General features: G+C 40.8%; 1 protein-coding gene across 3 annotated transcripts in view; it reads right to left on the bottom strand.

Moving 5' to 3' along the window:
• Positions 1-597: 597 nt before the first annotated feature.
• kalrna (kalirin RhoGEF kinase a) overlaps positions 598-27,711 on the bottom strand; it is a 99,217-nt gene continuing 72,103 nt past the window's right edge. Inside the window, exons 41-68 of one of the 3 annotated variants that reach the window (XM_026376048.1) lie at positions 19,490-19,696; positions 18,914-18,993; positions 18,003-18,149; positions 17,450-17,545; positions 16,877-16,992; positions 16,699-16,765; positions 16,288-16,391; positions 16,127-16,196; positions 15,953-16,039; positions 15,727-15,819; positions 15,327-15,377; positions 15,109-15,186; positions 14,767-14,952; positions 14,491-14,662; positions 13,825-14,033; positions 12,434-12,714; positions 8,944-9,106; positions 6,479-6,541; positions 6,308-6,335; positions 5,890-6,052; positions 5,531-5,652; positions 5,315-5,446; positions 5,060-5,221; positions 4,836-4,914; positions 4,689-4,740; positions 4,432-4,580; positions 4,117-4,255; positions 598-3,570 (exon numbers count right to left, since the gene is read on the bottom strand). In XM_026376048.1, the coding sequence (XP_026231833.1) occupies positions 3,013-3,570; positions 4,117-4,255; positions 4,432-4,580; positions 4,689-4,740; positions 4,836-4,914; positions 5,060-5,221; positions 5,315-5,446; positions 5,531-5,652; positions 5,890-6,052; positions 6,308-6,335; positions 6,479-6,541; positions 8,944-9,106; positions 12,434-12,714; positions 13,825-14,033; positions 14,491-14,662; positions 14,767-14,952; positions 15,109-15,186; positions 15,327-15,377; positions 15,727-15,819; positions 15,953-16,039; positions 16,127-16,196; positions 16,288-16,391; positions 16,699-16,765; positions 16,877-16,992; positions 17,450-17,545; positions 18,003-18,149; positions 18,914-18,993; positions 19,490-19,696 (3,854 nt within the window). In that variant the 3' untranslated portion in view covers positions 598-3,012. Of the gene's footprint in view, positions 3,571-4,116; positions 4,256-4,431; positions 4,581-4,688; positions 4,741-4,835; positions 4,915-5,059; positions 5,222-5,314; positions 5,447-5,530; positions 5,653-5,889; positions 6,053-6,307; positions 6,336-6,478; positions 6,542-8,943; positions 9,107-11,290; positions 12,715-13,824; positions 14,034-14,490; positions 14,663-14,766; positions 14,953-15,108; positions 15,187-15,326; positions 15,378-15,726; positions 15,820-15,952; positions 16,040-16,126; positions 16,197-16,287; positions 16,392-16,698; positions 16,766-16,876; positions 16,993-17,449; positions 17,546-18,002; positions 18,150-18,913; positions 18,994-19,489; positions 19,697-27,711 lie in introns of those variants that run through there. The other 2 variants (XM_026376046.1, XM_026376047.1) reach the window with 2 other exon arrangements.

Consider the following 27,711-nt stretch of genomic DNA (forward strand, 5'->3'; position numbering starts at 1 on the left):
TTTAAATAAATAAGACATTATAGAATATGTATCATATCAATAAATACAAGATTTCGAAAGTACTGTTTGATGATTTTTTAATTTTATGTAATAAAACATTCCTTTTTGTAATGGCAAAAAAAATCTCACTGCTTTCTCAATATTTTTTTAATAATACATGTATTGTCAGCACAAATGTTGTCTACCATATGTAGCAACATCATTAGCTGATGTGTACTGTCAAATGTAAGTAAGGGCGCAGCTGTGGCTCCGGAGGTAGAACCTCGCTTGTCGTTACTAAATGTACATGTTATGTTGAACATTATGCTAGTTTAGCTGCAGTCGTGTTGAATCATACTATGTATCTGCGTCATTTTCACCAGCTGACTAGTAATATTCAATCACACTGGTACAGGTGTACACAACGACCATTATAACATGAAGGATTTCACTTTTTCTCTGGCAATAAGCTGATGACAACCTAATTTCCTTCTGTATGACTAAATGCACCATTCAAGCTTTGCATAACTTGATTTTAAATGTATTTGTGTGGACAATTAATGGCAAATCCTTTGACTTGGAAATCCCAAGAGCAGAACTGTCATGGCCCCATTGAAATAAGAGTGTCTTGCTGAAATGCTGCCATGTTGACCAGATAAAGATACCTCAGATATCAAATAAACTAAAGCTTACCTGAAACTGCAATGTAAGAAACACAATAGTTGCATCTTTGCTTTTAAGGGGGTTAGCATTTACAACCTTCTAAAATCTCAGAACGACTGTCGTTTTTTTTCTCTGTTCAAAATCAGACATCTGTTAAAGAACTTGATCAAATGTATCTGTGGTAAGTGCTGATCCGAAGTCTCTGTTGAAAGGATGAAACTGAGACAAGCAGCAGTACCTGAATAGATTTCATTACAGCTGCACCGATAAACACAAACTATTACATTTGCAGATTTGAACAGATGTTGTACTGGACATAAAAGGTGAATGTTGCATCTACGGACCTGTAGGTAGCCTACGTTTGCACCATTCTACATCCCTGGCTGCATGAAAATAAATGCTTACTATTATAATACACTAAATGCTTATTGGGGGATGCAAAATGGCTGGGGGGCATTGTGAATGTACAGTATTTGGTGAAAGCAGACAGCACTTGTGATGGCAGAACACATTCTACAAGAAATTACATTCGTCAGTAGAAACAGGTCAGTTAAAGAGACTCTTCTGTCTGCCAGCCACAGCAGCTGCTAAGACAATTTCAACAGCCACATGAGCTATTTTACAGGCCAAATGAATGAGACCCAAACACTATACTGGAATTGGTGATTTGCTACAGTGGCTGGTAGACAACTGTACAAACAACAAAGTTTCAGGGTGGAGTAGATTTCCTACCTTCACATCAAATGTCACATTTTGTTTCAGAACAAAGACAGATTTCTAACCTGATTTCTAAACTGTCTCTGGTGAATTTACATGCAGGTTTTCCCTGATTATTCTACTGTCTTGTAAACTATCTAAGCATGTTTTTGTAAACAGTGATATAAACAAATGATGTGTCCTTTGGAACCAATGTCAGTCTCCACGATACCTTCAATGTTCCCCCATTAGTCCTTCCTTAATCCTTTTTTTACAGTAGGAAGTAACCGTTTCACCTCTCTAGCAGTGATGCTGCGGGCCATATCTCCCCACTTAAACACAAATTCACTGAATTTCTTGATGCTTGCCATCCACCACAGTTGTGTATAGATTAGTCTGTGACTTGATGAAACCTCCAGCAGTTCCCCATGATGCTGTTCAGAATGTAAACACTGCTGCTGCACAGTTCAGCATCTGTTGAGTGACGTCAGCTTCGCTCCATTTGATTCAGTCTTTTCTGAACTCCACTTTGCACAGACCAGATCCAGATTGATCCCCGGTCACCGTTGGAAATGTGATGCCACTCTCAACCTCAGTCCAGAAATAAATAAACATTCAATAAATAAAAGGTTCATCATAGTCAGGGTCAGTCCTGTTGCATGTAGTCCTAAAATGTTAGCTGGGTTTACACATGCTCGATATGATGATATTACCCTTGATACCAGCCATTGGACGTCTTTATTCATCCTGACTTCCTGCTGTCATTTAGGCAGCAGGAATAAATTTAGACACGCAAAAATGTACAATAGGTGACAATGAAGACTTTCACTCCTTGACAAGCACAGCACTGACACAACAGTTTGCTAAACAATCTTTCTATTCAGTAAAATGTCTACTTTCCACCTCCGCACTGATCTGATCATCAACCTTCACAGCAGATACAGAATTTCACTTTCTTTTCTACAGCATTTGATTAAGTTCCCCCACACTCACAGCCTTCCTCTTCTGAAGATACTTCAGTCTAGTAACATGTTCCAAAGCCTGAAATTCTGTCACAAAAACTTCATGTCTTTGCTGTTTAATTTGATCAGTTAAAACTTGGTAATGAGTTCCTTGCAGGTGCTAATTCTGTTAGTTAGTGAGGCCGAGTAAAGGCTAATCCCACTATAAGTGTCACTGAGCAGGCTGTAAGTTAAGGGGACAAGAGAAGCTCAACACTGGGATTAACATAATGTGATGGGTCATTGGTTTTGATAAATATACTCTTCTCTGTAAAAATACAAATATTAATGTAAATATAACCATATGTTGCCATTATGGCTGGTCACAGTGGTCATTTTTCTCAACTTGGAGTCTAGTTTCTTTGGGTTCTTGTGGGTTATCTAGGCCTGCTTTGTATGTAACGGTTGATACTGTTTGAACAAAGACCGGATGAAATGTTAATCTACAATTAATTATTGTACAGCCATGAATTTATTTTTTATTTTTTCATGCTTAAAGGTTTGATGTCAACGCCTAGTTGTCCTAGAAAGAACATTGAATCGCACACCACAGGAAGTATTCAGGCACCAAACATTTTTCCTGCTCAAATAGAGATCATTAAACACTTAAAATATATTGTACTGTCATTAGTGGTGCTCTTCACACATTGATTGTTGCGTACATCTCCTCCCATCACAGTGTGCTGCCCACACTGCTGCTCACCAGCCCTTTGATATTGGTAATGGGCCTTACATCATGCAGCTGTCTCCTTCGATCAATGAACGTGGCCAACCGTGTGGTGTCCAGAGGTGTCTTTGAGTACTCCCCACCATGTGCACCCCCACGACCCACCCACGGGTGCTGCAGACAGGAAGTAGCACTTGGCCTCTTCCTTTGATCCTGCTGCAGCACTGAAGAGACAAAATCCCGTGCTGCCTGGCTCACACCGCAGAAGTATTCATCTGGAAAGCAGAAGTCCAGGCGGCAGATGTTGACACAGGTTTCTTCTGGCGACTCATCCAGAAATGGAGAAACACCACTGAGCATCACGTAAGCCAGCACTCCAACACTCCACACGTCTGTAGCAACAGAGACCGGTGTACCACGGATGAGTTCGGGTGCAGCAAACTCTGGATTTCCGAGCAGGAGGTGGACGTAACGGCGGTGTGCAGACAGCTGGACAGCATCACCAAGGTCGATGAGCTTAATGCACGGTGTAGGGGAGTGGAGGTCGACCATGATGTTCTCAGGCTGTAGGAGAGATTCAGAACATATATCATGAGTTGGAAATCAACGTTCTGAAATGTCAAACAATGTTCATAAAACTGTTTCTAAAACACTTGCAGATCATAAAGAACCCAGAGACCACACAACACAATAGAATGAATTTCCAAGGAACAAATACACATTAAATATATCGAAATTCAATATTTTGTGATACAGAAGTATCTTAAAAAGTGTTGTTTGGTCTTAATAGTCTCATTGTACCACCAGTTTCCCAATGGAATGGTGCTTCTCTGTGTAAGTAATTCTCCTGACTGCTGGTGGCAGTAGTGAGCATATTGCAATTAAAAAAATGTTTGTTTTGTTTGTTTGTTTTTTGTTTGTCTACTGTTTATATGATTGTTTTTAATATTAAATAAGCACAAAAAAGAGAATAAGAGGAATAAAGCTCAAACATTTCAAGCACCTCGCCCCATTCTTTACAAAAAAGGCATTAGGAATTAGGAATGTGTTTTATTTTTTGAAAATCAAGCTCATCAAAGTCTTTATTTACATGGTATATACATATCTAACCTTCAGATCCAGGTGTGCTACCCTGCAGGTATGAAGGTGCTGCAGAGCCTCTAATGTTTCTCGGATGAAGAATGCCACTTTCTCCTCCATCAGCTCATCATGGGCGACAAGGTAGTCGAGTAAACGACCATCCTCTAGCCTGACACACAATTTAAGAGACATTTAGATAAACTGTACATAATGTCAAGGTACGAGCCGAGCAGGCTATTACAGCGTGTGCTCAGGTGTCTTTCATGCTGTTTCAGAAAAGACATTTGGTGAAGGAGAAGTTTACATAAACTCATGTTGGTGTTAATTTAATTGTGACAGACTCACAGCTCCACAACCAGCATAAGAGAGGTGGGAGACTCATATGTGTCCAACAGCGCCACCAGCTGGTGATTCTGGACATGTTGGAGGATATCAGCCTCATGAGCCACCTGCTCCTTCTTCTGCATCTTCTTACTCACAAACTTCACTGCAACCTAAACAAAACAAGACCGTTAACTTTCACTAAATGTTAAATTAACTTTAAACAAAACATTCTTGAACACTTGCCAACACAATGAGACAAACCATCAGTAATGCTTTACCTCTTTCTTTGTGGACTTGTTGAGACATTTTCTCACCACTGAAAACCGCCCCCTGGTGAAGAAAGTAAAGGACAAAGAGGAGAGGCTACTTAAAAAAAAGGAAACAGACCTGAATAAATCTGAAACATAATGAAGGTGATGTTTTACCGTCCAATCTCACAGATCTCCGTGAAGGTTGAGTCGAAGTTTTCTTTCCACTGGATTCCTGTTCCATCATACCCAGAGTCTGTGTAGAGAAAAAAACAGTGGAGAAAAAGTTCTGCATTTTCCTTGGAATTGGAAAAATGGAAATACAGTGCAGTGCTTATGGAAATGTATTTAGTTACTGCCAATGCTGTGATGCTGTAGTGTGTTCCTGTGTGCAGACTTACTACTGCTGGGCAGTGTGACCATATTCGAGGGCTCGGACGGAGGACCAACCCCCCAGCGGTTGGACGCACGCACTCTGAACTGATAGTGACCACCGGGGATCAGAGCGTCGATCTGGACACACTCCTCTCTGCTGCTGGCCACCTGCTGCCATAGCAGCGAATCTGAGGGAGAGGAAAGAGCAGAGCTGTGGGCTTCTAGTCCCATTTATCATTTAACAATAATCCAACTGCTCCCACACACACACACACACACACCTTCCTGTCTGTACTCCACTGTGTAGCTGCTGACAACAGAGTGAGCAGATGAAGCTGGAGGTGGCCAGTGGACCATAACAGCTGTGCTGCTGGCCTCTTGAGCCACTGGCCTCCCAGGGGCTGCTGGGATTCCTGCAAGGAGCACAAACATGTAAAGCCAGAAAACACAGCAGCAGGTTACCTTTGGCAAATGCACCTTTAATCCAAATGCGCTACCTTGCACTTTAATGGAAGCAGAGGAGGAGGAAGAGCCGTGGTCATTAACGGCCACACAGGTGTAGATCCCTGTATCCTGAGGCATCAGATTACAGATCTTCAACAAGATGTCACCGGTGTCCCTGGAGAGAAGGAAGATGAAACAGAGGATAAGAAGGGCAGCAGGAAGCAACAGAATCAGAGATGAAGAAGGAAAAAAGAAAGAGGAGATGTGGGAAATAGGAAATGGAGGAAAATGAGTGACAAGAGTAAAAAGATGGAGGGAAGAAAGCAGGAGAAGAAAAAAAGCTAAAATTAAACCCAGTGTAGGAATCACAGTATAGAAACCAAGACTATGACACATTTACACCCGACGTTACCTTATGTCAATGGTGAAGCGGCTGTTGCTGGTCACTAAGTTCTGGTCGGGACCCTTCAGGGTGACAGAGGGTTTAGGTCGTCCACAGACTTTACAGCAGAGCACTACAGTCTCCCCGAATGCACACACCACGTCTGACAATGGGACGAGGAACTCTGGAGCCACTGAACACAGCAAACATCAAACTGATGAAACTCTTAATTTGAAATAATTTACTAAAATATTTCTGCACTTTAATGTATTGAATACATTTTACAGTGTCTTCATAATATTTAGCAGCCTCTCTGGGTACTTTACTTCTAGTTTTAGCTTTTTGTGAAGTTTAAGAATCATCTTTTCCGATGTTTCAATGTGTACAAAATAAAAAGGATATACATTAACTCCGAGTCAGCTAGGCTAATGCTTTGTGTGTCTCTTACCTTCCTGGATGAAATTTGGATTGAGAAGCTGGGAAACATAAGGTCAAAGTTAAAATTGAACATTTGAACAAAGTAAACAGTGAACATGGACTGTGTTGCTGCTATTTTGTAAAAGTTTTTAAATTGTGTTTCACTAATTAGCCACAAGTCATACAAAATGTGGACGAGTACCTCCATGCCCGTCTTTGGATCGAGGTCATCATCACAGTCTGACTCATCTGAAGTGTGAACGTCCTGGTGGAGAACGAAGGACAGAGACGTGGAAAGCAGAAGAACGTGAGGGAAAAGAGCAGGATGTATTTAAAGGCATGTAGGAAGGTGAGGGAGGAGCAGGAGGAGGAAACGAAGGGTCAGAAAGGAGGTTAAGGACATGGAATGATAAGTCGGGTCATTGAGCAAGAGAGGCAGCAGGAGGAAACCATGTCAAATAAAAGAAAAGATAAGAAAAGGAGGACGTGAGGACAATTAAAAGAATAATAGAAGTTTATGTCTTGAGGAGCTAATTATTGGTTTTGAAGGAGCTTTTCCGTTCTACACAGGAACCTGTTCGGCTCATACTCACCTGAAAGCTTCACACACCATGTGTTTGTGTATCATAGCTTGAAATCCTCTCTCTTTATTGTTCTCTTTAGGACGATTGTCCTAATATAGACTTTAAGCAGTAACCACTGCGTATTAAATTATAGCCTGCTAATTACATAATTATTACCAAGTAGCTGTTTGTAAATTAAATTGCAACCATTTAGAGTGAAACAAGTTTGAGATTTTAATTATAATTACATAGATTTTTGTGCAGCTTTAAGACAATATTTCAAACTATTACTGTGAAAAACAAAAATATTAACAAACAGCTACAGTTTTCCTTCGATATGTGGTTTTAGTGAAAACATTTTCTTTTTTCCCAGTAGGTGGGTGAAACATTTCATTACAACTGAGGGCAAGTTGCCAGGTATTTAGCAGGCTGTAATTTACTAGGTTACCTAACAAATATATGGACATTTGAACCTGAAAGAACAGGTTTTGGGCACCTGTGAGCAGTGAAAACTATTTAGTATCATGTAGTGAAGGAGAGATATTCTCTCCAAGCTCTTTCAAACTGCTGTGTCAGGTCTGTTTCCTGTACCAGTGTCAATTCCTAGCTGGAGTCTGTGTCTGGTGCAGAAGTGGGTTATTTTTTCAAGCTTTTCTTTGAAAGCTGTTGTCTGATGCAGCAGAACGTGACACTAGATCTGAGCTGAAAGTCACTGAAAAGCTCAGTGAAGCTGCAGATCACTAGATCACCAACACTGACTGACTATCATTATATAAATATTCATTTCTGCAGCTTTAAACTGTGGTTTTGATGTTTGTTCATCCAACATGTCCTATGCTAAAATGACATTTCTGATCAATTAAATTATAAAATTATAAAATCATAGACAATAAACAGAGGTGAAGTCATGCTGATGTCACATCCATGTTCTCAGATTTTGGTTTTGTTGGGACAAACTACAGGAGGTTACATGCAGAGATGCTTCAGACTCTTTCAACAACCCTCAGAGTTGGACAGAGCACATGCTTTAGTGGATTTAATTCTTTGAAATAATCAGATCTGATGCAATTTAATTCCATTCATCCATAACAGCTTAATCCTGCATCTAGAGCTTATTTTTACCCACTTGGGGGAGCCACCGATTACTGCCATTCATATATAAACCTTTTGACACTGGATGGCTGCTGATGTGTTAAAAATCTATATCTGTAAAGGTACTGTGTGGATGATGCCATCTACTGAATGAATTCTATTTTTTAATGTGGAGCTCCATAATGTGGAACCACTGCAGAAAGCACAGGTTGAACCAGCAGAGTAAGTAACAACAAACTCAAACTCAAAACAACGAGTTAAGTGAATTCTACGTCTACCCATGCAGGAGGGAGAAATAAACCACAACACAAACAGAAACCAGACTTTATTTTCCCATCAGTGCACTTGAGGGTTTGGGGGAAAAACAAAAAGTAAATTAAAATAAAACTTGCAGCGTTCTTCTTACTGTCAGTGGTTCTCAACCGGGTCATATTTTTGGTGTTGCGTAATATTATTTCTGTTTCCATGTTTGTTTTCTTCACCCTTGTTTAAAGTGTCTCCAGCCTCTTAAAACCTAAAGGCGTTTTCAAACTGAATTTTAAACATTCTGTCTTTTACATGTCCCCATGATGGGATTGTTGTGATTGGTGCACAGTTTGGCTACACTGCACTATTTAGACTGTGACTGTTCACAGTAGGGTGCTATTGTTTTACCTGCAGCACTGACTGCAAATTAGCATCACATGCAGCCAGAACCAAATCAGAAGCAAATAAATATGTAGTGATGATGTTTATTTATTTATCATGCTAGAACTAAATATAGGTGGTTTATTTCTTAATCAAAGCTCTCTGCTCAGTAACAGAGTCAGAATAACAACAAAAAGTTCAATGTGGTAGGTTGAGAACCACGGCTAGAGACGAGACACAGAAACTGCTGTGTGTTTGTTGGTTTGCACGCACACGCACACACACAGGTTAAGAAGAACAAATAAAAAGTGGGGCACAGGGGGCAGGTGAGGGAGTTCGGCACACATGACATCACTACCGTGCGCCGTCGGCCTGCTTTACTCACTTTGCCCTTCGCCCCAGGAGCCGGGGAGGCGAGCAGGGGAGGGGGTGTGGTTTCTTTAGGTTTATGGAGCAGGCCGTTCTCTTGACCTCTGACCCCTATTGAGGAGACATCTTTGGCTTCAGCGCGCTTCCGGGCACGCAGCGTGTTCCACGACAGAGACTTCCTGTGCGGTACAGGAACGAGAAACATCAACCAGACAATCAGAGAGACGATCAGTGGTGTCCAGCTCAGTCTGGCTGCAGAGGCAACGTCGCTGTCAGGACTTTCTACTGAGCTAGAGAGGCTTGTTGTCAATGAATGGAAATTAATATTTAATTATGCAATAATTTAAATTCTGTCTAGTCTTTCCAAATCATTTTTGCACATACCCTGCCATCTAGACTGCAAACATTTACATTTATTATCTAGCATGTTAAAATGTAGAAGGTCTATAGAATATTGTTAATTTCAATACATTCTCAAATGCTTTCAGTAATAACATCTATTAGTTTCTACAATTTCTTCTGTAGTTTATTTTGTAGACTAGCATAATGCAACAGGGATATACTGCTTCTAATGTAATGTTAATTATTCTGAGCTACTACTTTGCACAGTTTTAAGCTCTGCTAGCTACTAGAGATTGAGTTGATTATTGATCATTGATTATTCTTTCAGCCAATTAAAGATAAATATGTATGCACTCTTCCCATGACACATTCTGTAGTTTCAAAATAAGTATATAAATAATAGTAATAAAATAAGTAAAATTTAGTTCATATAATTATTTAGATTTATGTTATATTTTAAATATTTATATTTTATCTTTTGTATGATATAGGCAGGAGTTATTCATTGTTATTTTAAAATATCTGATTATTAAATGTAATGCACAGTAGGTTTAATTATGAAAGTTTCTACTTTCTACTGTATAAACTAATAGATTTGAGGCAATCTGCCTCAATTACTTGCGAAAGCAGTTGCATGGAACAAAGATTAATATTTTATAAGTAATAATGTGTTTGAACTCCTGTGGTTCACTTTCATTGCCACTCCTTATAGTCCCTCACATAATAAGTACAAACTGTGCTGCGAATGTGGTAACTGAGCACACTAATGAGAAAAATAAACCGTGTCTCCACGTTTCCACAGTTTCTTCTGTCATGTCTGCGTGTTTGTCTTTATCTGCTGCAGAGGGTCCTGACAGTGTTGCTGTTGCCTCAAACTGCAGCCAGACTCTTCTGGTCCATTGAGAAAAAAGAGAGGACAGAGTGACAGAGCAAGACTGGTCTGAGTTTATCTTTAGGCAGTGGTGAAGTTCGATGGAAGAATGAGAGACAGTGAAATGTGAGAGAACATACTGCGCCTTCTTCTAATGCAACCAGACACAATATGGAAACCTTTTACATCAATATACTAGTCTACCTTTCCCCTGTAGACTAAGAACTAATTTGTGTTCAGTTATTTACTGTTATACAGTAAATGTTGTTTGAAAGTCACAGAGAAAAGTTAAAAGGTGCAACATGGCAAAGACATAGAACAATGACCGGAATGAAAGATGAAATGACGTCAGGGAGAAGATAAAATCACCTAAAAGAGACACATCATGACCAAATATAGACACAAAATGATCCAGGGACAAATAAAAAAAGACAGTTACAAAATAAAACATAGAATATGATTACAAATGATATAAAATGACCTAAAAGTCACACAAAATAACCACAAAACTATAAAAAGAAATGATTATCAAAGTGATACACTAAATTATCCTAACATATATAAAATGTTTGTGGTCACTTTGTGTATCTTTTAGTATGGTGGTCATATATAGTAGAGGTGGGAGCCATTCATTTGTATTTCACTAATAATAATAATAATAATGATGATGATGTTGATAAGTGTCATGTTATAGTAACCACTTCAGGTCAGTAAAATAAGTCTTACTGCTCTCATACAGTAATTCATAACTAACACTAAATCCAAAACTGTTTTACTGCATTTATCACAATTTTAAATACCTGCATTATTTTAAGTACCTTGTGTGGAGTGTCAAACCGTTGAGGTTAGTAAAAACTGAAACATAAATGTCAAAAGAAATTTCACTACAACAACAAATACAAAAATAAGAAATTAACCATACAGGGAAAAGGTGCATAGAATAATTTTAAACCTTTTATGGTAGTTTTTATAAAGTTGAATCCCTCCTTTATCTATTCACTTTCTGTCTAATTTCCCTCAGATGCTCCTCTATGCAGATGATGTCATCTTTATAGATGCTAATTCTTTGTTTTTCATTTGGTCTCTCGTCTTAAAACAGAAACACTTCATCTCATGTAAAAAGTGCAAACACAAGTAGGCAGACTGCTCGTTTTCACGTTTACTGTGGTAGTTTATTTACAAAAATTAAAAACTACAAACTGTCAATCATCTTCAGCCTAACGCACAACAAAACAACTTCACCTTCACGTCGCTTTGCTAACTCATGCTCAAGTCCAAAAGGTTTATTTTACATATTTAAAATGCATTTAAAATCATTATTATTTAGACTACCAACAGTACACTGCTGATCATTGCCATTTAATGTAACATATTGCACAAACTGACTTCATTCATATTTTTTCTCTTCTTAAATAGTGCAAAAGGGATTGTTGACAGGAATGTTCTAGAGCCTCAGTTGAGGAAAAAAAAAACTTTTTACAGTGACTTGCCGACATAAAAAACAACATTAAGGAGGAAATAAATCCAACTTTGTCCAAAAAATAAAATAATAATTAACAAGGCAGAAACAAAACAACAAGAAGAACAAACACAAATTTCTGTATAGATTGCCACAGACAACAAAATAAATCTTCTCCACTGCGGAGAACAGGGCCGAGTCCACCTGAAAGCCCCAGGTGAGTTATTCCTCTCTTTCCAAAAAACATTAAAAAACAAAACAAAAACAAAAACAGAAAAAGCAGGGTGTTAGGAACTGAAATAAGAGTTCGGTTTTAGCTCCACATGAGTGTCAAGGGTTTTCTGTTCCAGAGTCAGCTACAAGTTACAAGATTTTCTATCCAGTCTATTTCTGCAGGATAATTCCTCAGTACTTGTTTACATGACAGTTTATCAGTGTATGTGTGTTTTAGTTTTTTTGCAAGTCTGAAATCCGATGTCATGTAGTTGCCAGAGGCGTTAAGAGACAATAGCTCAGAAATAAATCTGTCACTGCAGCAGCTTGATGAACAGTAACAGTTCTGTACCTTTTACCTCCAAGGAGCAAAAAGTCAGGAGTTAAAAAAAAAAAAATCTCCTGTGAGGTCCAAAAGTTTGGAGGGAGGGAGGAAGAGGGGAGTGCTATGAAGGATCGAGGGGCTATGTTAGGAATTTGGGGTGGGAGCTTATTCCATAAACAAACAAAAATGAGTAGACTGAAACCTCAATTATCTCATCCAATCCAATTGCTTGGTTTCAAGCCCAGAAGTGCGTCTGTCTGCAGGGAAAGAAGTACTGCGTGGGTTGGGGGACTTACTTGATGTTGTTGGCATCAGCCACTGCTGTTGAGAAGGACGACGTAGAGGATGAGTCTTTTATAGATTTTGTGAGCGGGCCCAGGACGTGACCCGGCACCCAGCCCTCAGCGGCAGGTGATTGGGTGTCGGCTGGCCGGAAAACAAGGTACATGTTCTGCTGGTTGGTGGCCAGGATTTGGACGGTCTCCCCCTGACTGACGCAGATCTCGTTCTCTTTGAGCGCCGAGTAGTCCTGAGTGACCAACATGGTGGAGGAGACGCCATTACAGCCGCCGTCGGCCTAATGCGGAGAGGAAAGGATGGCAAAAAAAGAATGGGAGAAAAAGTAGAGAAAACAGAAGGAGGGTGGGGAGAGCAGGGGAAAGATGGAGAGGATGCAGGAAAAGAGGACGAGGACAATTGAGGGCAAGGTTAAGGTGTGTCTATACGGGTTGGATAACAGTCCTGCTGGCTGCAATGCCATTACAACAAACCCCAACCTGAGGTGGAGCAGAGGGTCAGGACCAAGGACAACAAGGAGGAACAGTGACAGTGCAGAGCATCAGCAAACCTTTCAATGTGTTTAACACTGACTATTAACCAATACAATCTGTTTACATTTCACATTTCACTCTCAACACAAAGTGCTGCTGCTCTCAATATAATGACAGTAAATCAAAATTCAGTGGCACTGCTGAAAGGAACGGTACTGGAACCTCTGAACCAGGTAGATCATTTATCGTTTATCACTGTGCACACAGAAGTATGAGCTGTTACACCTCTAACTTTAACCAACAGTGAAGCCACAGGTGTTTGGAGTAAATCTGTAAATCTCTGTGACAAGGTGAGGCGTAATAATAATAATAATAATAATAATAATAATAATAATAATAATAATAATAATAATAATAATAATAATAATAATAATAAACAAGCATTTCCACTGCATTTGTGTTCATCCATGCATGTGACAGATATGCCCCCTCCCAAAAAGAAAACAGCTCAAAGATTTTCTGTAGTCTAGATAAATGTTATTTGGTTCAAGATGCATTGGCAAGCTGAAAAGTTTTAAGTTGGCAGAGCTGTCCAATCTCCTGCAGACAGCAAAAGGTGTTCAGTCAAAGTAGGTCAGAGAGAGAACAGCATGGTATATGTGTATATATATATATAAACGGAAACAGTACTGCTACACCTGCAGTAGCCCAGATTTTAACCTTGGCTCTTAGGGACGGGTAACAGACTGCCAGAAAGAACGAGAAAAAGTGTACTTGGAGATCTAGTTCACTGTGTGCTGCAGTCTGTGGTTAATGGCTAAGAGACGACGATAAAAGTGTGAAGTGAAGAGGAGCTGTATGTTTATAAAAACAAAAGAACAATGGCAAAGTGTAACTGTAGTAGTATAGAAACGCACCCTGGAGTCGAAACGTGACGAACCCCCGTTGGAGGTAGATATTTTCATCCGGTTCCTCCCTCTCTCCGTCTCGTCACTGAGTCCGACTGCAGAAGACGGCCGGCTGTGAGAGGACATTTCGGGCCGACTCCCAGAAGCAGAGCGGTTTCTGGTCAGCGACGAGGTGCTGCCCCCTCCACTCTTCTGGTACTCGATGGGAGACTGGAGAGCTACAATCACACACACATGGAAATTTACATCCCTTTCCTGGGGCGTGATCTCAGATTTGCTGAGTCAGACCTTGTTTTTCCTGCCCTGGAAATGAATGAGGGCTCTGCAGTGCTGCACTTAACCAACATAAAATACAACTACACAGATTCAGATGTTTATATACTGAATTCGTTTTTAATGGTGTGGTGATCTATTTGCAAATGCACAGACTCTTAAAACTTTATCATGAAGACAAGAAATAAAGCCTATCTATGCAACATCTCAGAGAACTGTTGTGTCAGACTGGTCGTTTGAACAACAAAGATGATCAGAGAGACGGATTAAACTGTTACTCAAGTATTAAATTGGTCAGCAGAAATTTGGGGTTATCTCTTATTTTGAATGGTCACATTTGAACATCACCTCCTGGGTAATGAGAAGTAAAGGAAGTAAAAAGTTCAGTGTGTATTTTCTCACCAGACAGAAAGTTGTTTTGAGCGTCCAGAAGTTCCTGAATGTGTCCGACCCAAACCTGCTTGATGTCGACGTTGGCTGCCTGCAGGGTGAAACGCTCCGACGATCCGCGACATGACAATACGAATTTACAGGGATCGTTGTCCACACTGTCCTCCAGACCGAGAAAGGAAACCTGTTGGAGGGGGCGGGAGCAGCCGAAGTGTGAGTGCACTTAGCAAAGTTTTAAAAATGTGCCTCTCTAGTCCTGCACAGCCTAAACACCATCCTCTGCTTTACCTTGATGCTCTTCTTGAACTGGTATCCGGGCGTGGACGATCCTTTCCTGAGCAGCTCACTGAAGATGACAATCTGCTCAAACAGAAAGACTCTGCGTTCTTTGGAGCGCGACAGGACGCTGGCATCCTGCTCCGTCACAAAGAAGGTTTCCTGCTGCAGCAGTTTTCCCTGACTGGTCAGTTTACCCTGCAGAAAAATGGGACCTTCAGGTTCAGTTTAGTGCTCACTGGTAAGCCTTTATTAAATTAAGAAGTGGAGTCTGCTGTAAAACTCACAGATACCTTGACATGTCATTGGATTGTGTGCAAACCTGTTATGAATTAGGACAGAAAGTGAACGTACCTCGTACCCTTGGAGTCGACCTAAATTCATCATATCGTTACACAGTTTGGGGACCTGAGACATGAAATCTACTGCTTTCTGTAGGAGCCAGAGAGAGAGAGAGTTTTAAATCCTCGGTTGTGTGTTCATTTGGTTTTTATATCCCCATCCTGCATCAATTTAATTCCTCAGGCAATAATTATAAACTGTGATATTCTAGTTCTTTGTCGTGTTTTCACCTCAATTTGTTCACAGTCCATTCCTGCCTTGGAGCTATACTTCAAAAAGTCCTGAGAACAAACACAAGCACAAGAACTTAAACATTAAAGTCATTACAGTTTACTAGTACTTAAATCCCTTTACCCTGAAGGTCAAACAGCTAAGTGTTAGATAAACAGACAAATAAAGAGGAGCACTATCCTCTTCTTAAATTACATATTGGCAGCATAGTTACTTGAAAGATTTTTGTGTAATAAGGACATAAGCAAACTAAACACACACTGGCTGTGCTAGCATGACATGCTTGTAACTTTACCTGCTGCACTGATCATAACAATCGTCATGTAACACCAGTTTGAATGCATCTCAATCTAATTCAAACTCATTTTGACAGTAGTCCTCTGTGTGTGTGTAGGTTACCTTTAGTAGCAGCTGGTATTTGGTGATTCTCTGGATTGGTTTGATGAGGAAGTCACTGATGGTCAACCTAGACTGGATGTCCTGCTGCACTCCCTGGAAAACAAACCGCACAACAGTTTCAGAAAATGTATTTTCTATTTTACATTTTTGCTTCATATGATGTTGGATGATTATTTTTGTGATTCTATTAACTAACAGTGATTCTTAAAGTAAAAGTGTCACTTACATCAAAATATGTGTCATATTCAGCTACGATGAACTCTGACTTGGGCTTATTCTGACAATAAACCACGTACATATGGAGTCTTCTCTCCTGCAGATCAGGAGATCAGTTTTCCATGTCAGATATGTTACAGTACAAATCATCATTTTCATTATCATCACACATTGTCTCACTCACGTGTTTAATGAAAAGCTCAGGAAGGCATTCATGGTTTTCCAGACACTTCTCTAGCTCTCCTACAAAGAAACTGATGCAGACAAAAGAGCAACAATGACTACAGCTGTCAGCATGTAGGAACAGTCAGTCTTCACCTGACCCGTGTTTGGTTTCCAACTTACTCTTTATGCCAGTCATAAATCTGATGGATGTTGCCAAAGACGATTTTGTCTTTTCCTTTCATGTCATCAGGGACGCCTTTCTCCTCGATTCTCTTCATGAAGCCCTGCAGAGTCACAAACAAGCAGCAGGATGCATTGTTCACTTCTCCTCAGTTAGAACTCCAGAGGCATATTTCACATCTAGCTACAGCACAGAATGAGTCAACGTCTTGTTGTGCAGCGTGATTACAAAACTACACATCTAGTGCTTTTTACGTTTTCATGCTCGGTGTTGCAAAGGTCCTGTTCTCACCACAGACTTATCAAATACAATAGAAGAGTCAGAAATAGCATCATGACTACGATATGGGATGACAGAATGCATCATGCTGAATTGTGGCGGCAGCCACTAATGAGGGTTGAGTGTCTCACCTCCACCACGATGCCCAGGTCTTTGACATAGTCTTTCTCAGTCTGAATCAGCTCGTTCACAACAAACCTGAGCAGAACAAATAGATCGCACATTAGCTGAGGAAATGCCGTCACTGGGAGCACTAGTCTATACGGGCTATAGTAGAAGCAGCAGTAGATGACAGACTAGGGTACTCACATTCGTCCTCGCATAGCTTTGGCTCTCTGCTCCAGTTCATGGTTTCGGGGCTGGACGGGAGTAGTTTGTTCAGGCGGCGAGAGAGAGAAGCCGGGGTACGCTCCTGGTTCCAGGGTCTGAAGAAGAAGAGATGGTCGGTGTGAAGAGGGGAATCAAAGTGTTTTTTTGGTTTTCACGTTTGTCAGACATTCAGAGAATCACGCTGCACGTGGCAGCTTCCAGGTGTGTGTGAGGCAGGTCAAGGTCGTACTGTGAAATATCCTTCTGTGAAACTGTGAAACTCTGAATAAATAAAGTGAGTGTGTAAAGACACTGAGTGTGAGTGTGCAGGTTTTGTTCTGTTAGAGCTCATGGCGTCATGTCATAGCACATGTCAGAGCACTTACTGCACAAACAACTAAAACTATGAACAAGTATATCTCACAAACAGACACTAATATAATACAGAACTGTAAATACATGACTGTCAGCACTACACATAACGTGTCCACTGAAACAAACATTGGTTTGTGGCTACTGTAAAGAAAACCAGTTTGTTGAACGACAAACGTGTACACAACCATACACACTCACCATTTTAGTTTTAACCAGTTTTTCTATGGCGCTAACCAGCTCTGCAGCGCTGGGCACCTCAGAGGACGCCTGCACAGACGTTAGCAGGGACGAAGGCTGAGAGGGAGGAGTAGGAAGCAACAGCGCAGCAGAAGAAGTCGAAATAAAGGAGAAAAAGCAGAAAGTTGATGAAAAAAGAAGTTACAGGAAGAAATGATAGATTAGTTATATTAAATGTAGAAAGATAAAAGGAACACGTGGCAGAGGAAATCGATCAGCTGAGGAAAGAGGCAGGTAGGTGTTGAGCTACAGGAGGACACGACTCTCTAATTTGAATATATTTAGTCTACATTAATAACCAAACTAAGCATGGAAACAACAAGTTTGACAAGAGTTAATAATAATATACAGAGGGAAGATGATAAAGATATATTTAAACATACAGCAGATCGTTTTAAGCTCAGATCATTATCAGTCAAGAATTTACACCAAGAATCAATTTCAGTTTCTAAATGCTCAACACGAGGAGAAACCAACTGTGAAACGTCATCTGCTCCACTCGTTCTGCTCTCACCTTGTCGTCCTGAGCTGAGGGGTCCTTCATGATCTCCATGCGGGGTGGCAGAGGAGTGTGGGCCTCCTCATCCGGCTCCTCCTCCCGATCACTCTGCATCTCTGAGGACACCTTAGAGAGGATGTTACCATCCTTACCGAGGACTCTCTGTGGAGATAGAAAGAAAAACATATTCACGTTTTACGAGCTTATGAGTAAACTGTAGTATGTTACACATCCATCAAATGGAAGTATTTTCTAGTTTATGCCATCATAATCAGCCCTTCATACACCCAGATGGACAAGATTGCTCTCTTTGCTTCTAGTTTTGAGGAAATATGGAAACTTCATAAGTTTCCAAATCAATTTAAAATGAAGATACTGAGTCATGGGGGAGAGCTGATGCATCAAAGACTAACAACTCCTCCTGGTTGTGATCAGGCTCGATGAGTGCGTATATAAACCACTGGTTTACTGAGTTGCCTCTCTGTCAAAAGTCAGTGTGGAGACGTTCAGTTCAATCCCACGAGTGTGGGGGTGTACTGGTGAGTCAGGGGAAAAAAAACAAATATAGAAAGAGGAACTTCAGCTGCTTGTCTGCTATGTAAATGTAGATTGTGGTAATATATTTCTTTATGACTCTGTGACACGTTCACCTCTGTCTAGGAGGAGCAGATAGTTCACCTTTACACTATAGACTCCATAGTTCCCTTCTGATATGGACAGGAACAGGAAAACCATAAAGCATGGTTTGGTGATAAATATGTTGTATCCAGATTACAGACCCAATAAATGATGCGTTGACCATTTCAATTGCTATATACACAAACACAAGGAAACAGAAAAGAAATAACAGGAAACCACCTCATTGAACCAACATACACTGGGTAAGATGGTAAATAGATGCCACTATATGCGCAAAAACGACTAACCTCATCGATGGCGTCATCCTGCAGGGAAAGGTCAGGCTGTCCCAGGTCGATGCTCTTTCTGTTTTCCTCTCTTCCAGTTCCTGGTTAATCAGACACACAGTTCATTACTCAAGCAATCACACAGATGTAAAAATTTAAAAACAGTTGGATATTGGTATAAGAGGATGTGTCAAATAAATACACTTGTACGTACATAAGCATGTTTATATATTCTGTAAAGTTAACATCACAGTCTATTGTTTACAGTTTACAGACAAGGATGAAATTCATCATAAAAAAACATAATATTGAACCACAGAGATGTTTTTTTCTTGCAAAAGTAATTGTCAGACTGATTTTCACAGCTTACTAAAATGAGCTGAAACCATAATGAGCTGCATGAAAGGAAAAAGAAACTCAAGAATTTGTGGTATGCTTTGAAATATTGCAGTCTCTATCGGATGTGTCATTTAGCTCCGTAACGTCTCGTGATTCTGTTGCTGATCATTTTTCTCAGGCTTAATGTCAGTGGAGCCCAGTGTGTGTTCCAACATGTTCTATACTGCAGATTGACTTAGTTACGTCTTCCTGCCTTACCAGTCTTCTTCTGTTTGTTATTAGGCAGCTTCTTGACCGAGCTGCCGTGGCTGAGGCGGCGGACCGGGCTGGTCAGCCATTTCCTCAGAGTGTTTCCAGAGCGTTTGGGACCAGGAGAGCTGGACTGCAGCGAGCTGAGGGACGCCTGCGGCTGAAGGTTCGCCACTGACTCGGTCTTTCCATCTGACGCACCAACAGGATAGTTTTCTGAAAGTAAGCAGACAAGGATCACATTTTAGTGACTTCTTCTTCTTCTACAGTGTTGCAGCACCATTTCCTCATTGTCTAAAACTCTGATAGATCCACTAAAGGCCACCTTCACATTTTATCCCTCTGCTTCACTTGCTCTTGTCGTCTTGTTCACTTGGTGTTTGATGTTTTTTTTAATCTGACATGTGCTTATGTTAATTATGTTCAGGCACAACAACATTGTGTTTTGGTTCCTGGTAGGCAACAACAACACTGTGAAATCCAGATGAGCCAATTTATTAATGAAAAACTAAATCTGCTCAGCAGCTGCTTTCACATCACACACGCCTCGTCTAATAACACCGTCAGACACATGGACTCAAGTTCGTAATAAATCCCTTCGTCCAGGATTTGTTAGCAGCCCTGCTCATTTTTAATGTTTTAAGTCCTTTAATGTGAATAGCATGAAGACATTTGCAACTTCACATCCTTTTTGATTCATTGTTCAAGAGGAAAATGTTCGATTGTGTTTAAAGATCACCAGAAAACAACCGTTAGCAAACACAAGTGAATTGCTGAGTGCTACGCTGAGATTACATCACATGTTTAGAATTACACTGCACCATATCAGTGCATAGTTTCAATGGTTTGGACCAGTTTAGCATGTTGTTTAGAGAGAAGGAAAACGAAGTCTGAGTTTCATTCCTGCTGCAAAGCCTGAAATATCTCAAACCAACTGACTGAAGAAATGGTGTCATGTGGAGTGTGGTTGATCAGCTGCACCCACACATACAGTAGCTGGGAGCTCTGGGGGTCAGCTCTTCCCGCTTTCTCGTGCTTATTTATTTCACTCCTTATCCATGCACTCATCTTTCTCTTCCCTCAACAGGTCAAAGGTCATAAGTGTCTCTGTATACATTTATCTGTACTAGTAACTAAACATTTCAATTTACAGCTTGTAATAACAGTGTAATAGTGCAGTAACATCACTCTAATAGCATGATAACGAGTAGGTAACAACCACATAAGAGGGAGTAATGGTTGATACCAAGGTATGAAGAGCTAATCTTTAGGTAATAGCAATGTAACTGGGGCCATTAGTGAAATAATACACATTTTACAAAGTAATACCATGGTAATTATCACAGCAATAACCAGGTAACTGGTTAGCATAACGAGATGTATATCTAGGTAATAGTAGTGAAGCGTACCTGGGCATTAATGTGGAATGGAAACGCCAAGAGCTACAGTAATTATCTGGAAACTCGCCTGTGTAATAACCCTCAAACACCATTATGGTATTATTACCAAAATGAATTGTTGTTATAATTATTATTAATTGTTAATTATTAATCTAAAATACTGAAGGAAAATCTTTTTCCAATGTTTTTTGTCCTCTAAGAGGAATTTTCCTGACTCCCACAAATGTTATCTTCACATTGAGCATAACTAAGAGTTAATGAGTCTGTATCAGTGGTACTTTTAGTTGCTATCTGACTCTGTCAGCAGTGTGGGAGAGATAAAACTGTTCAAAACAACAGCCAAGGTCACCCAGTGCTACTAAAGTACCTCTATATCGCTTTTTCTCTCATGAGGCACAAAACCCATGATACACACACTTCAACAACAAAAGATATGATATTGCAGAGAGGTGGAGCAGAGCATGATACTGTTGCATTCACTTTAGATTAGACTGTGGTCGTGAAATATGGCTCATAACATGCAATTTACTCTGGTGCAAAGAAAACGTGAAAGACAAACAGATAAAACCTTACTCTGCAGTTTACTGGTTTTATAACATTGCAGACACTTGTTGGTCTTTTCTTTAACCCTAACTCTACAAGGTCAAGGTATGTCTGTACACAAGTGTGCACCGCCCCGTGCCTCAGTGATAACTCCCTAAAGTGCTACTGAACTAATTCAGTAATGTGTTCTTAAGAGAAACATGTCATAGGTCATGTCTTCACCTGTGGGAGTGTTCACAGCAGAACTAATGTTAGTCATTGAGTGGCCTTGACAGCTGGCTGACCACAGAAACTCATTAGAGACTCAACTGCATGCACGCCCACACACACACACAGCTGACAAGACGTCACTACTTCAACCTGTCCTCCTCCAGAGGACAATGAAGCTGCTGAAACCACAGTGAGCTGCTGTCAAACACCGTACACTTAACATGAGTGTTCATGCTTCACGCTGGAAAAAAGAAACTCATTAGATCCTCTGAGGAAGGCCATGACATGATAACTTAGAAAGTTAGTCTCTTATCTTTCCTTTGTTATTTTTCCTTGTAAATTACGTTCTAATAGTTACTGGTGCAGTAATGTAAGAGATGTGCAACTTCTCATAAATGTCTAACGGCACATATTTCACAAATCTTCTGTTATGTTTCGTCACTGATTCTCGGCTGAAGTGATGTGTCATTTGTCTCCTTGAAGGACATTCCACAGTTTCACTCACGACGAGGAGGAATGAGAGGAGGGGGGGGGGGCAGAAAAACAAGGTGTCAAAATTTCAGACATTCCAGTCATTCAGATGAGACATCATGACATGTTGCAGACATACTTTTTGTTAGAACAGCACCAAACTTTGTGCATCAACATCGGAGAGTTACCAGTTCACATTGTTACTGAGCTGCAGTTTAAACGTTACATAGCAGCAACTAAAGAGTGTGATGAAAGTTAAATCTTCAAACTACACACCTTGGGTTGGATTTCACCTTTTATCTGTTCCCAGCAGCAGCACGCCCACAACATCGTAACACATTTCTGGCATAGTGTTACAGTCAACCTGGCAGCTGACAAAGCATCTTAAACTTTCACTTTGCTCAGAGCTGAGACATGAGACGTGACAGTAAAGAGGTTACAGAGTAATCTGTATTAGAAACATGATAATCATCCTCATCGGGTCCCAAGATGGACTGGTAAATGTAATGTATTGTAGTACTCTGCGTAACAGTGAATAGTGTGTGTACTACAGAGTACTGCAGCGTCACAGTGATGGCTAAAGTCAGGTGAGACCAAACAAGCAAGTTTTTGTTCTGAAGCCGACAGAAAAGACAGACCATCTACTGTTAAAATCCACATCACTCACTATCTTTAATCATGCGCACGAACACACACACACACACACACACACACACAGATCTGAGTCTGTAGATACTCAACCAGAGATCTGAATGAAACAGAGCAGGAATTTTTTTTTGCTTGTCTCTCTTTTCTCTCTCACTCCCACACATTCACTTTGTTTCCTTCTATAATTACACTACATGCACAAAAACTCATTTTGTCTATGAATGGCTCTATTGACAAAAGCAGGCTGAAACTCAGGCATGCTAAACTACACACACACACACATACAATCTCTCTCTCTCTCTCTCCTCTTTGAATACACAACTTCCTTGTCTTGTCTTCTCTGGCAGAAACTTTGTGAAATCGCTGGTGTTTGTATCGGCACCTTTTTATGCTGCTGCTGCTGATGCAATCTTCAGCATTATTAAAATAGATAAATATTAAATAGATCAATTTCATGTCAATCAGTCACACAAATTAAGAAAACACAGAATCCTTTCCAGTCAACTACTGTGTTTTATTCCGTCATGTTTGTGCTTGTTAAGTCACTGAGAATGAATCGCTATCTGCAGTGCACCTTTTCTCTAAAAGTATTTTAATTAGAACAAGTGTTGTTACACAGCAGTTAGCGCATCCTCTAACCGCAAACATCCTGTTTAAATGCCATGATTTCACTGCAACTGGATTATCTGATATCATGGGGCTTTCACATCCTGGTGGATGGAATCTGTCCCAGCAGGCTGAGGCGCCTCATCAACCGTCCACATAGCTCTGAACAGAAAAGAAGCTCATTGATCAAACATGTCATCTCTACCCCGATAATCCACTTCACTGCAGAGTTCTCATTTTCTCAGTAAGAGCTGCTCTCAACGTGGTATGGGAGAAGAGAAGAGAAGAAAAAGCTCTTAGGCCATTTAGGAAGTGACCGCGTGGATACTTTGTGATTTCACACTTGAAAACACTTCATGGGAAATATTACTGGAAATATTCTAGGAAACAAGTGGAGATGAAAGATGTTACAGAGGGGATAATACAAGCTGGTGCCACAGAGTAAAACTGAGGAGCTAAGAAAAAGCAGAAAAACTCCTGATCACACTTCCCCATCACAGCGTCTGTCAGGACAAATGTTTATCTTGAGTTGTCTGGTTCAAGTGAAAGTGGAAGTGAAAGAAGTGGAATGCAATCTGCTGTCTCTGTTTTTATAGCTGTGTGCAAAACACACATAAACAGAATTAAAAACATGATGTGAACTGTATTTACTGGAAATTAAAACTTAAATTAAGTCCAGTTGCTGAGACAATCAAAGCAATAACTCCTATTATTACTGTATCAGATGTATAAATGTCTGGCTGCAGGTTGCAGGGGCTCAATCACAGCTAAGAAAGTAATGGAGCGAAGATTTAGCAAATGCTGTCTCTGTCCATTATCTCTGCTGGGAGACTGAGTGTGTGTGTGTGTTTGTGTGTGTTTGCCTCATGGCCTGAGTGGATTCCTGCCCATCTTCAGGTTTAATGGATAATGTATGGGACGTAGGATCACTTTACACCCAGCAGTCAATTACCCCGTCAATGTGCGGGTGAGCGAGTGAGGAAGTGCTTCTGAGCTTCAGATCTCTGCCTCATCATCATCAACAACTTCAGCAGCAGCAACAATAACAAATGTCTTCCACTTCCTCACATCAAAGCCACTGAATGCTGCAGAGTCTCAGAGCGAAATGTGTAGATTATGGATTATTATCACTGGTTGGACGACATGCTAATAGTAGTGATGCACGTACCCAGTTTTAATGTCAGACATCGGGTTTTGTCTAAATAGCTAAATCAGGATATTGCTTCAGTATCGAAAGCTAGACCTGGATCAACTTGAAAAAGACTCATCGGAGCCTCCCTGGATGGTACAAGCTGTAACAGACGCATCACTGGAAACTCGTTGATCCAGTTTGTGCATCAAGGTTTAAACTATAATATTTACAGCTAAACTATAATATCTAATCTGTTTTACCTTGTTTAATGCAGCAGGTGGCAAAATTATACCGGCACATTTCCCCCAGATCCACACACTGGTCGCTCATCACTGGATTAAACATTACCTTTTGGGTTTGATCAACCCTGTCATGGCTTGTAAAATGCAGATTACATGGTATTTTAATGTATTACTGTGCTCAATGTGCAGTAAGTCGATCACGTGCATGTTGTTTAATCGAAAGACAAACTCTCGATGTGCAGCGTGGGAATATGAACCAGATCACCCTGGATTATTTAGGTAGCAGGTTCAAACAGGTCCACAGAAACCAGCAAAAAATTATACAGATGCACCAATGAAACTAGTGTAACCAGTGTAACCAGTTGAGGTACATGCCAGGCTGTACTCCAACCTGCACAGTCATTCTAACATGAAGCTCAGTGGCTCTGGGGCCAAAGTCCACAGCCTTTCCACACACAGTTCGGAGTTAACCTTTAGCTGAACACTAACCTACTGTAGATGCCTGGAGAACTGCAGAACTGTAACAGCTGACTGTTTGGCAGCAGCCTGGACTCAGATGATCAATTTTACAGCTGCATGAGAAGCGGCCAGTGGAATTACTTTCAGCTAAAGAGGGACGCCTTCTTTAAGTTTTCAGAAACATTCAAACAAACAGCAATAAATAAACTAAATGTTCCACTTTAATTTCCCAGTAATCAGCTCCGACATGTGCAGGTTTGCAGAACATTAGTGGTTGATGATTATTCCTATTATTTATTGAACCCTCTTAAGCCGACAACAAATCCTCAACAGTGAACGACCACATCAGCGATCTGTTAGTCCTGTTTGAAATGAGTGTTGAGTCTCCCAAACAACAAATGACAACTTGTATGGTCATTCATCAGGGGAGCGTCACAGGAACATTACTAAAGTGAATAGTTTTGCCTCAAACTACTACACACCCCCTTCAAAACAAACCAGGTTTGTCCTGGAATGAACTGTAGAAACTAAAACACCTGCAGCTTTTGCACAACCTCCAAATTAAACCCTTTCCCAACATGCACCTGACCCTGGTTTGACTTTTGATCTAGAGTTGATGTGATGTGTTTTTCAGCTTCTACAGTCATGCCAATATGCGACATGGTCAAAAACCAGTTCAGGCAGATACGTGGTCTGGATAAAACTCACTAGAAACTACAGCTGATGTTTGTAGGAAAAGAAAGTGACTGAGAAATTTAAAAAATGACTCCTAGTAAAGTCGGTAAAGACACGAAGCGGTCTCTGATACCAGCTCTCCCTGCGCAGAAACTGAACTGCAGGAAAACAGACTGCTGGGTCCAACATGCTGCCTAGAGACAAAGGAAGAAACTGTCCCCTTGTCCGTGTGTCTCCCTCACTCTCCATCTACCGTACGTCTCTGTCTTCCTCACTCTCTGTGTGAGTTCATAACGCACAACGTCCTGTTTCACGATTCATTTTCAAGTCAAATCAGTTTCTACTGACACCCTGAAAAAAAACAGCCACAATTAAAACAAAATAAAACTGACAACAACCACTGTTAGTTTCTGGGAGTGTCAACCAGTCACTGTCCTACATGCACATAAACACACACACACACACCGCCGTGCACGCTCCTCTCCTAGCTGACTTGTGTGGAAAAAGCTGAGGGCCATCACAAACCTGTTCCTTCATTTCTTAACATACAAACAATAGAAACTTCTCAACTTGTAAAGCATGTCACACAAACGGGCACAGAGAAAAGGCAACACACACAATCACACATTCAAATACCTGCTTTCACACACAACACACACACCCACACACACACATCGTGTTAGTGTCCCTACATCTTGTCCCACCTGTGCCATTGTAGCAGCAGCAGCAGCAGCGGGCGAGGATCCATCCACAGCAACGCTGGGCTCGCTTCATCCTCGCTCACACACTCATCCTACACTCGCACTCCTCTCTCTCTCGCCTTCTCTCACACACACTCACACACGGACACACCTCTTTTTCAGCTCTGACTCAACCACTAACCAGTCAACCAACTTCTAAAAGACAGACTGGCTGAGAGAGAGTGTGTGTGTGTGTGTGTGTGTGTGTGTGTGTACCGAGCGCTTCAAGTCCACACTGCTGAGATTCACTAAAGAGTGAGAAGGAGGGAACGGAGGAGGAGCCTACACACACACACACACACACACACACACACACACACACACACACACACACACACACACACACACACACTCACACATAGTTGTTGAGTTTCCTTCCCTCCCTCCCTGCCTCTCTCTCTCTTTCTCATGTGCACACTTCAGTTCTCTAGAACAGAAGTCACTGTTAATTATTGTGGAGGACTACTTTCCCTGTTGTGGAGAGCAGGAGCTCAGGTTCCAAACTCTGTGTGTGTGTGTGTGTGTGTGTGTGTGTGTGTGTGTGTGTGTGTGTGTGTGTGTGTGTGTGTGTGTGTGTGTGTGTGTCAGAGAGGTAGAGGTGACACAGGGAATATGTGTCTTAAGCCCTTTTCTTAAATCTACTTTCTAACATTGCCAGCTTCATCTATCTGTTGAGGTAATAGCTTTTTGGCATTCAAACACAGGTTCCTGCTAATGGTTCCATTCAAATATGGCAGCAGCTTTGCTGACAGAGCTGAAACACTAACACAACAACTCCAAACTTTCTGTATGTGCTTTATTTCTTTATCTTATATTTATATCCTATGTTAGTCCTGGATCAAACTGGCATTGCACACTAAAAAAGGACGTCCATTCAATCAGGCCAATCCGCAGCTCCAGCATTTGAAGAAGCAATAGACTGTAAACACCCCCCCTCCGTGTGAGTGTGTGCACTTCCATGAGCTCTGCAGCATCAGGTAAGACAACACACATGCACTTAGCCTAGATAAAGTGCTTCCAGCAGCTCTGTTTCTCTGCAGTGTCCCATTTTATACACAAAACTTCTAATGGTGTTCTGCAGCAAGAAATAGTACTAAGAATAAGA

Source organism: Anabas testudineus, chromosome 21 (assembly GCF_900324465.2).
Source record: "Anabas testudineus chromosome 21, fAnaTes1.2, whole genome shotgun sequence".
Lineage (NCBI taxonomy): Eukaryota > Metazoa > Chordata > Actinopteri > Anabantiformes > Anabantidae > Anabas > Anabas testudineus.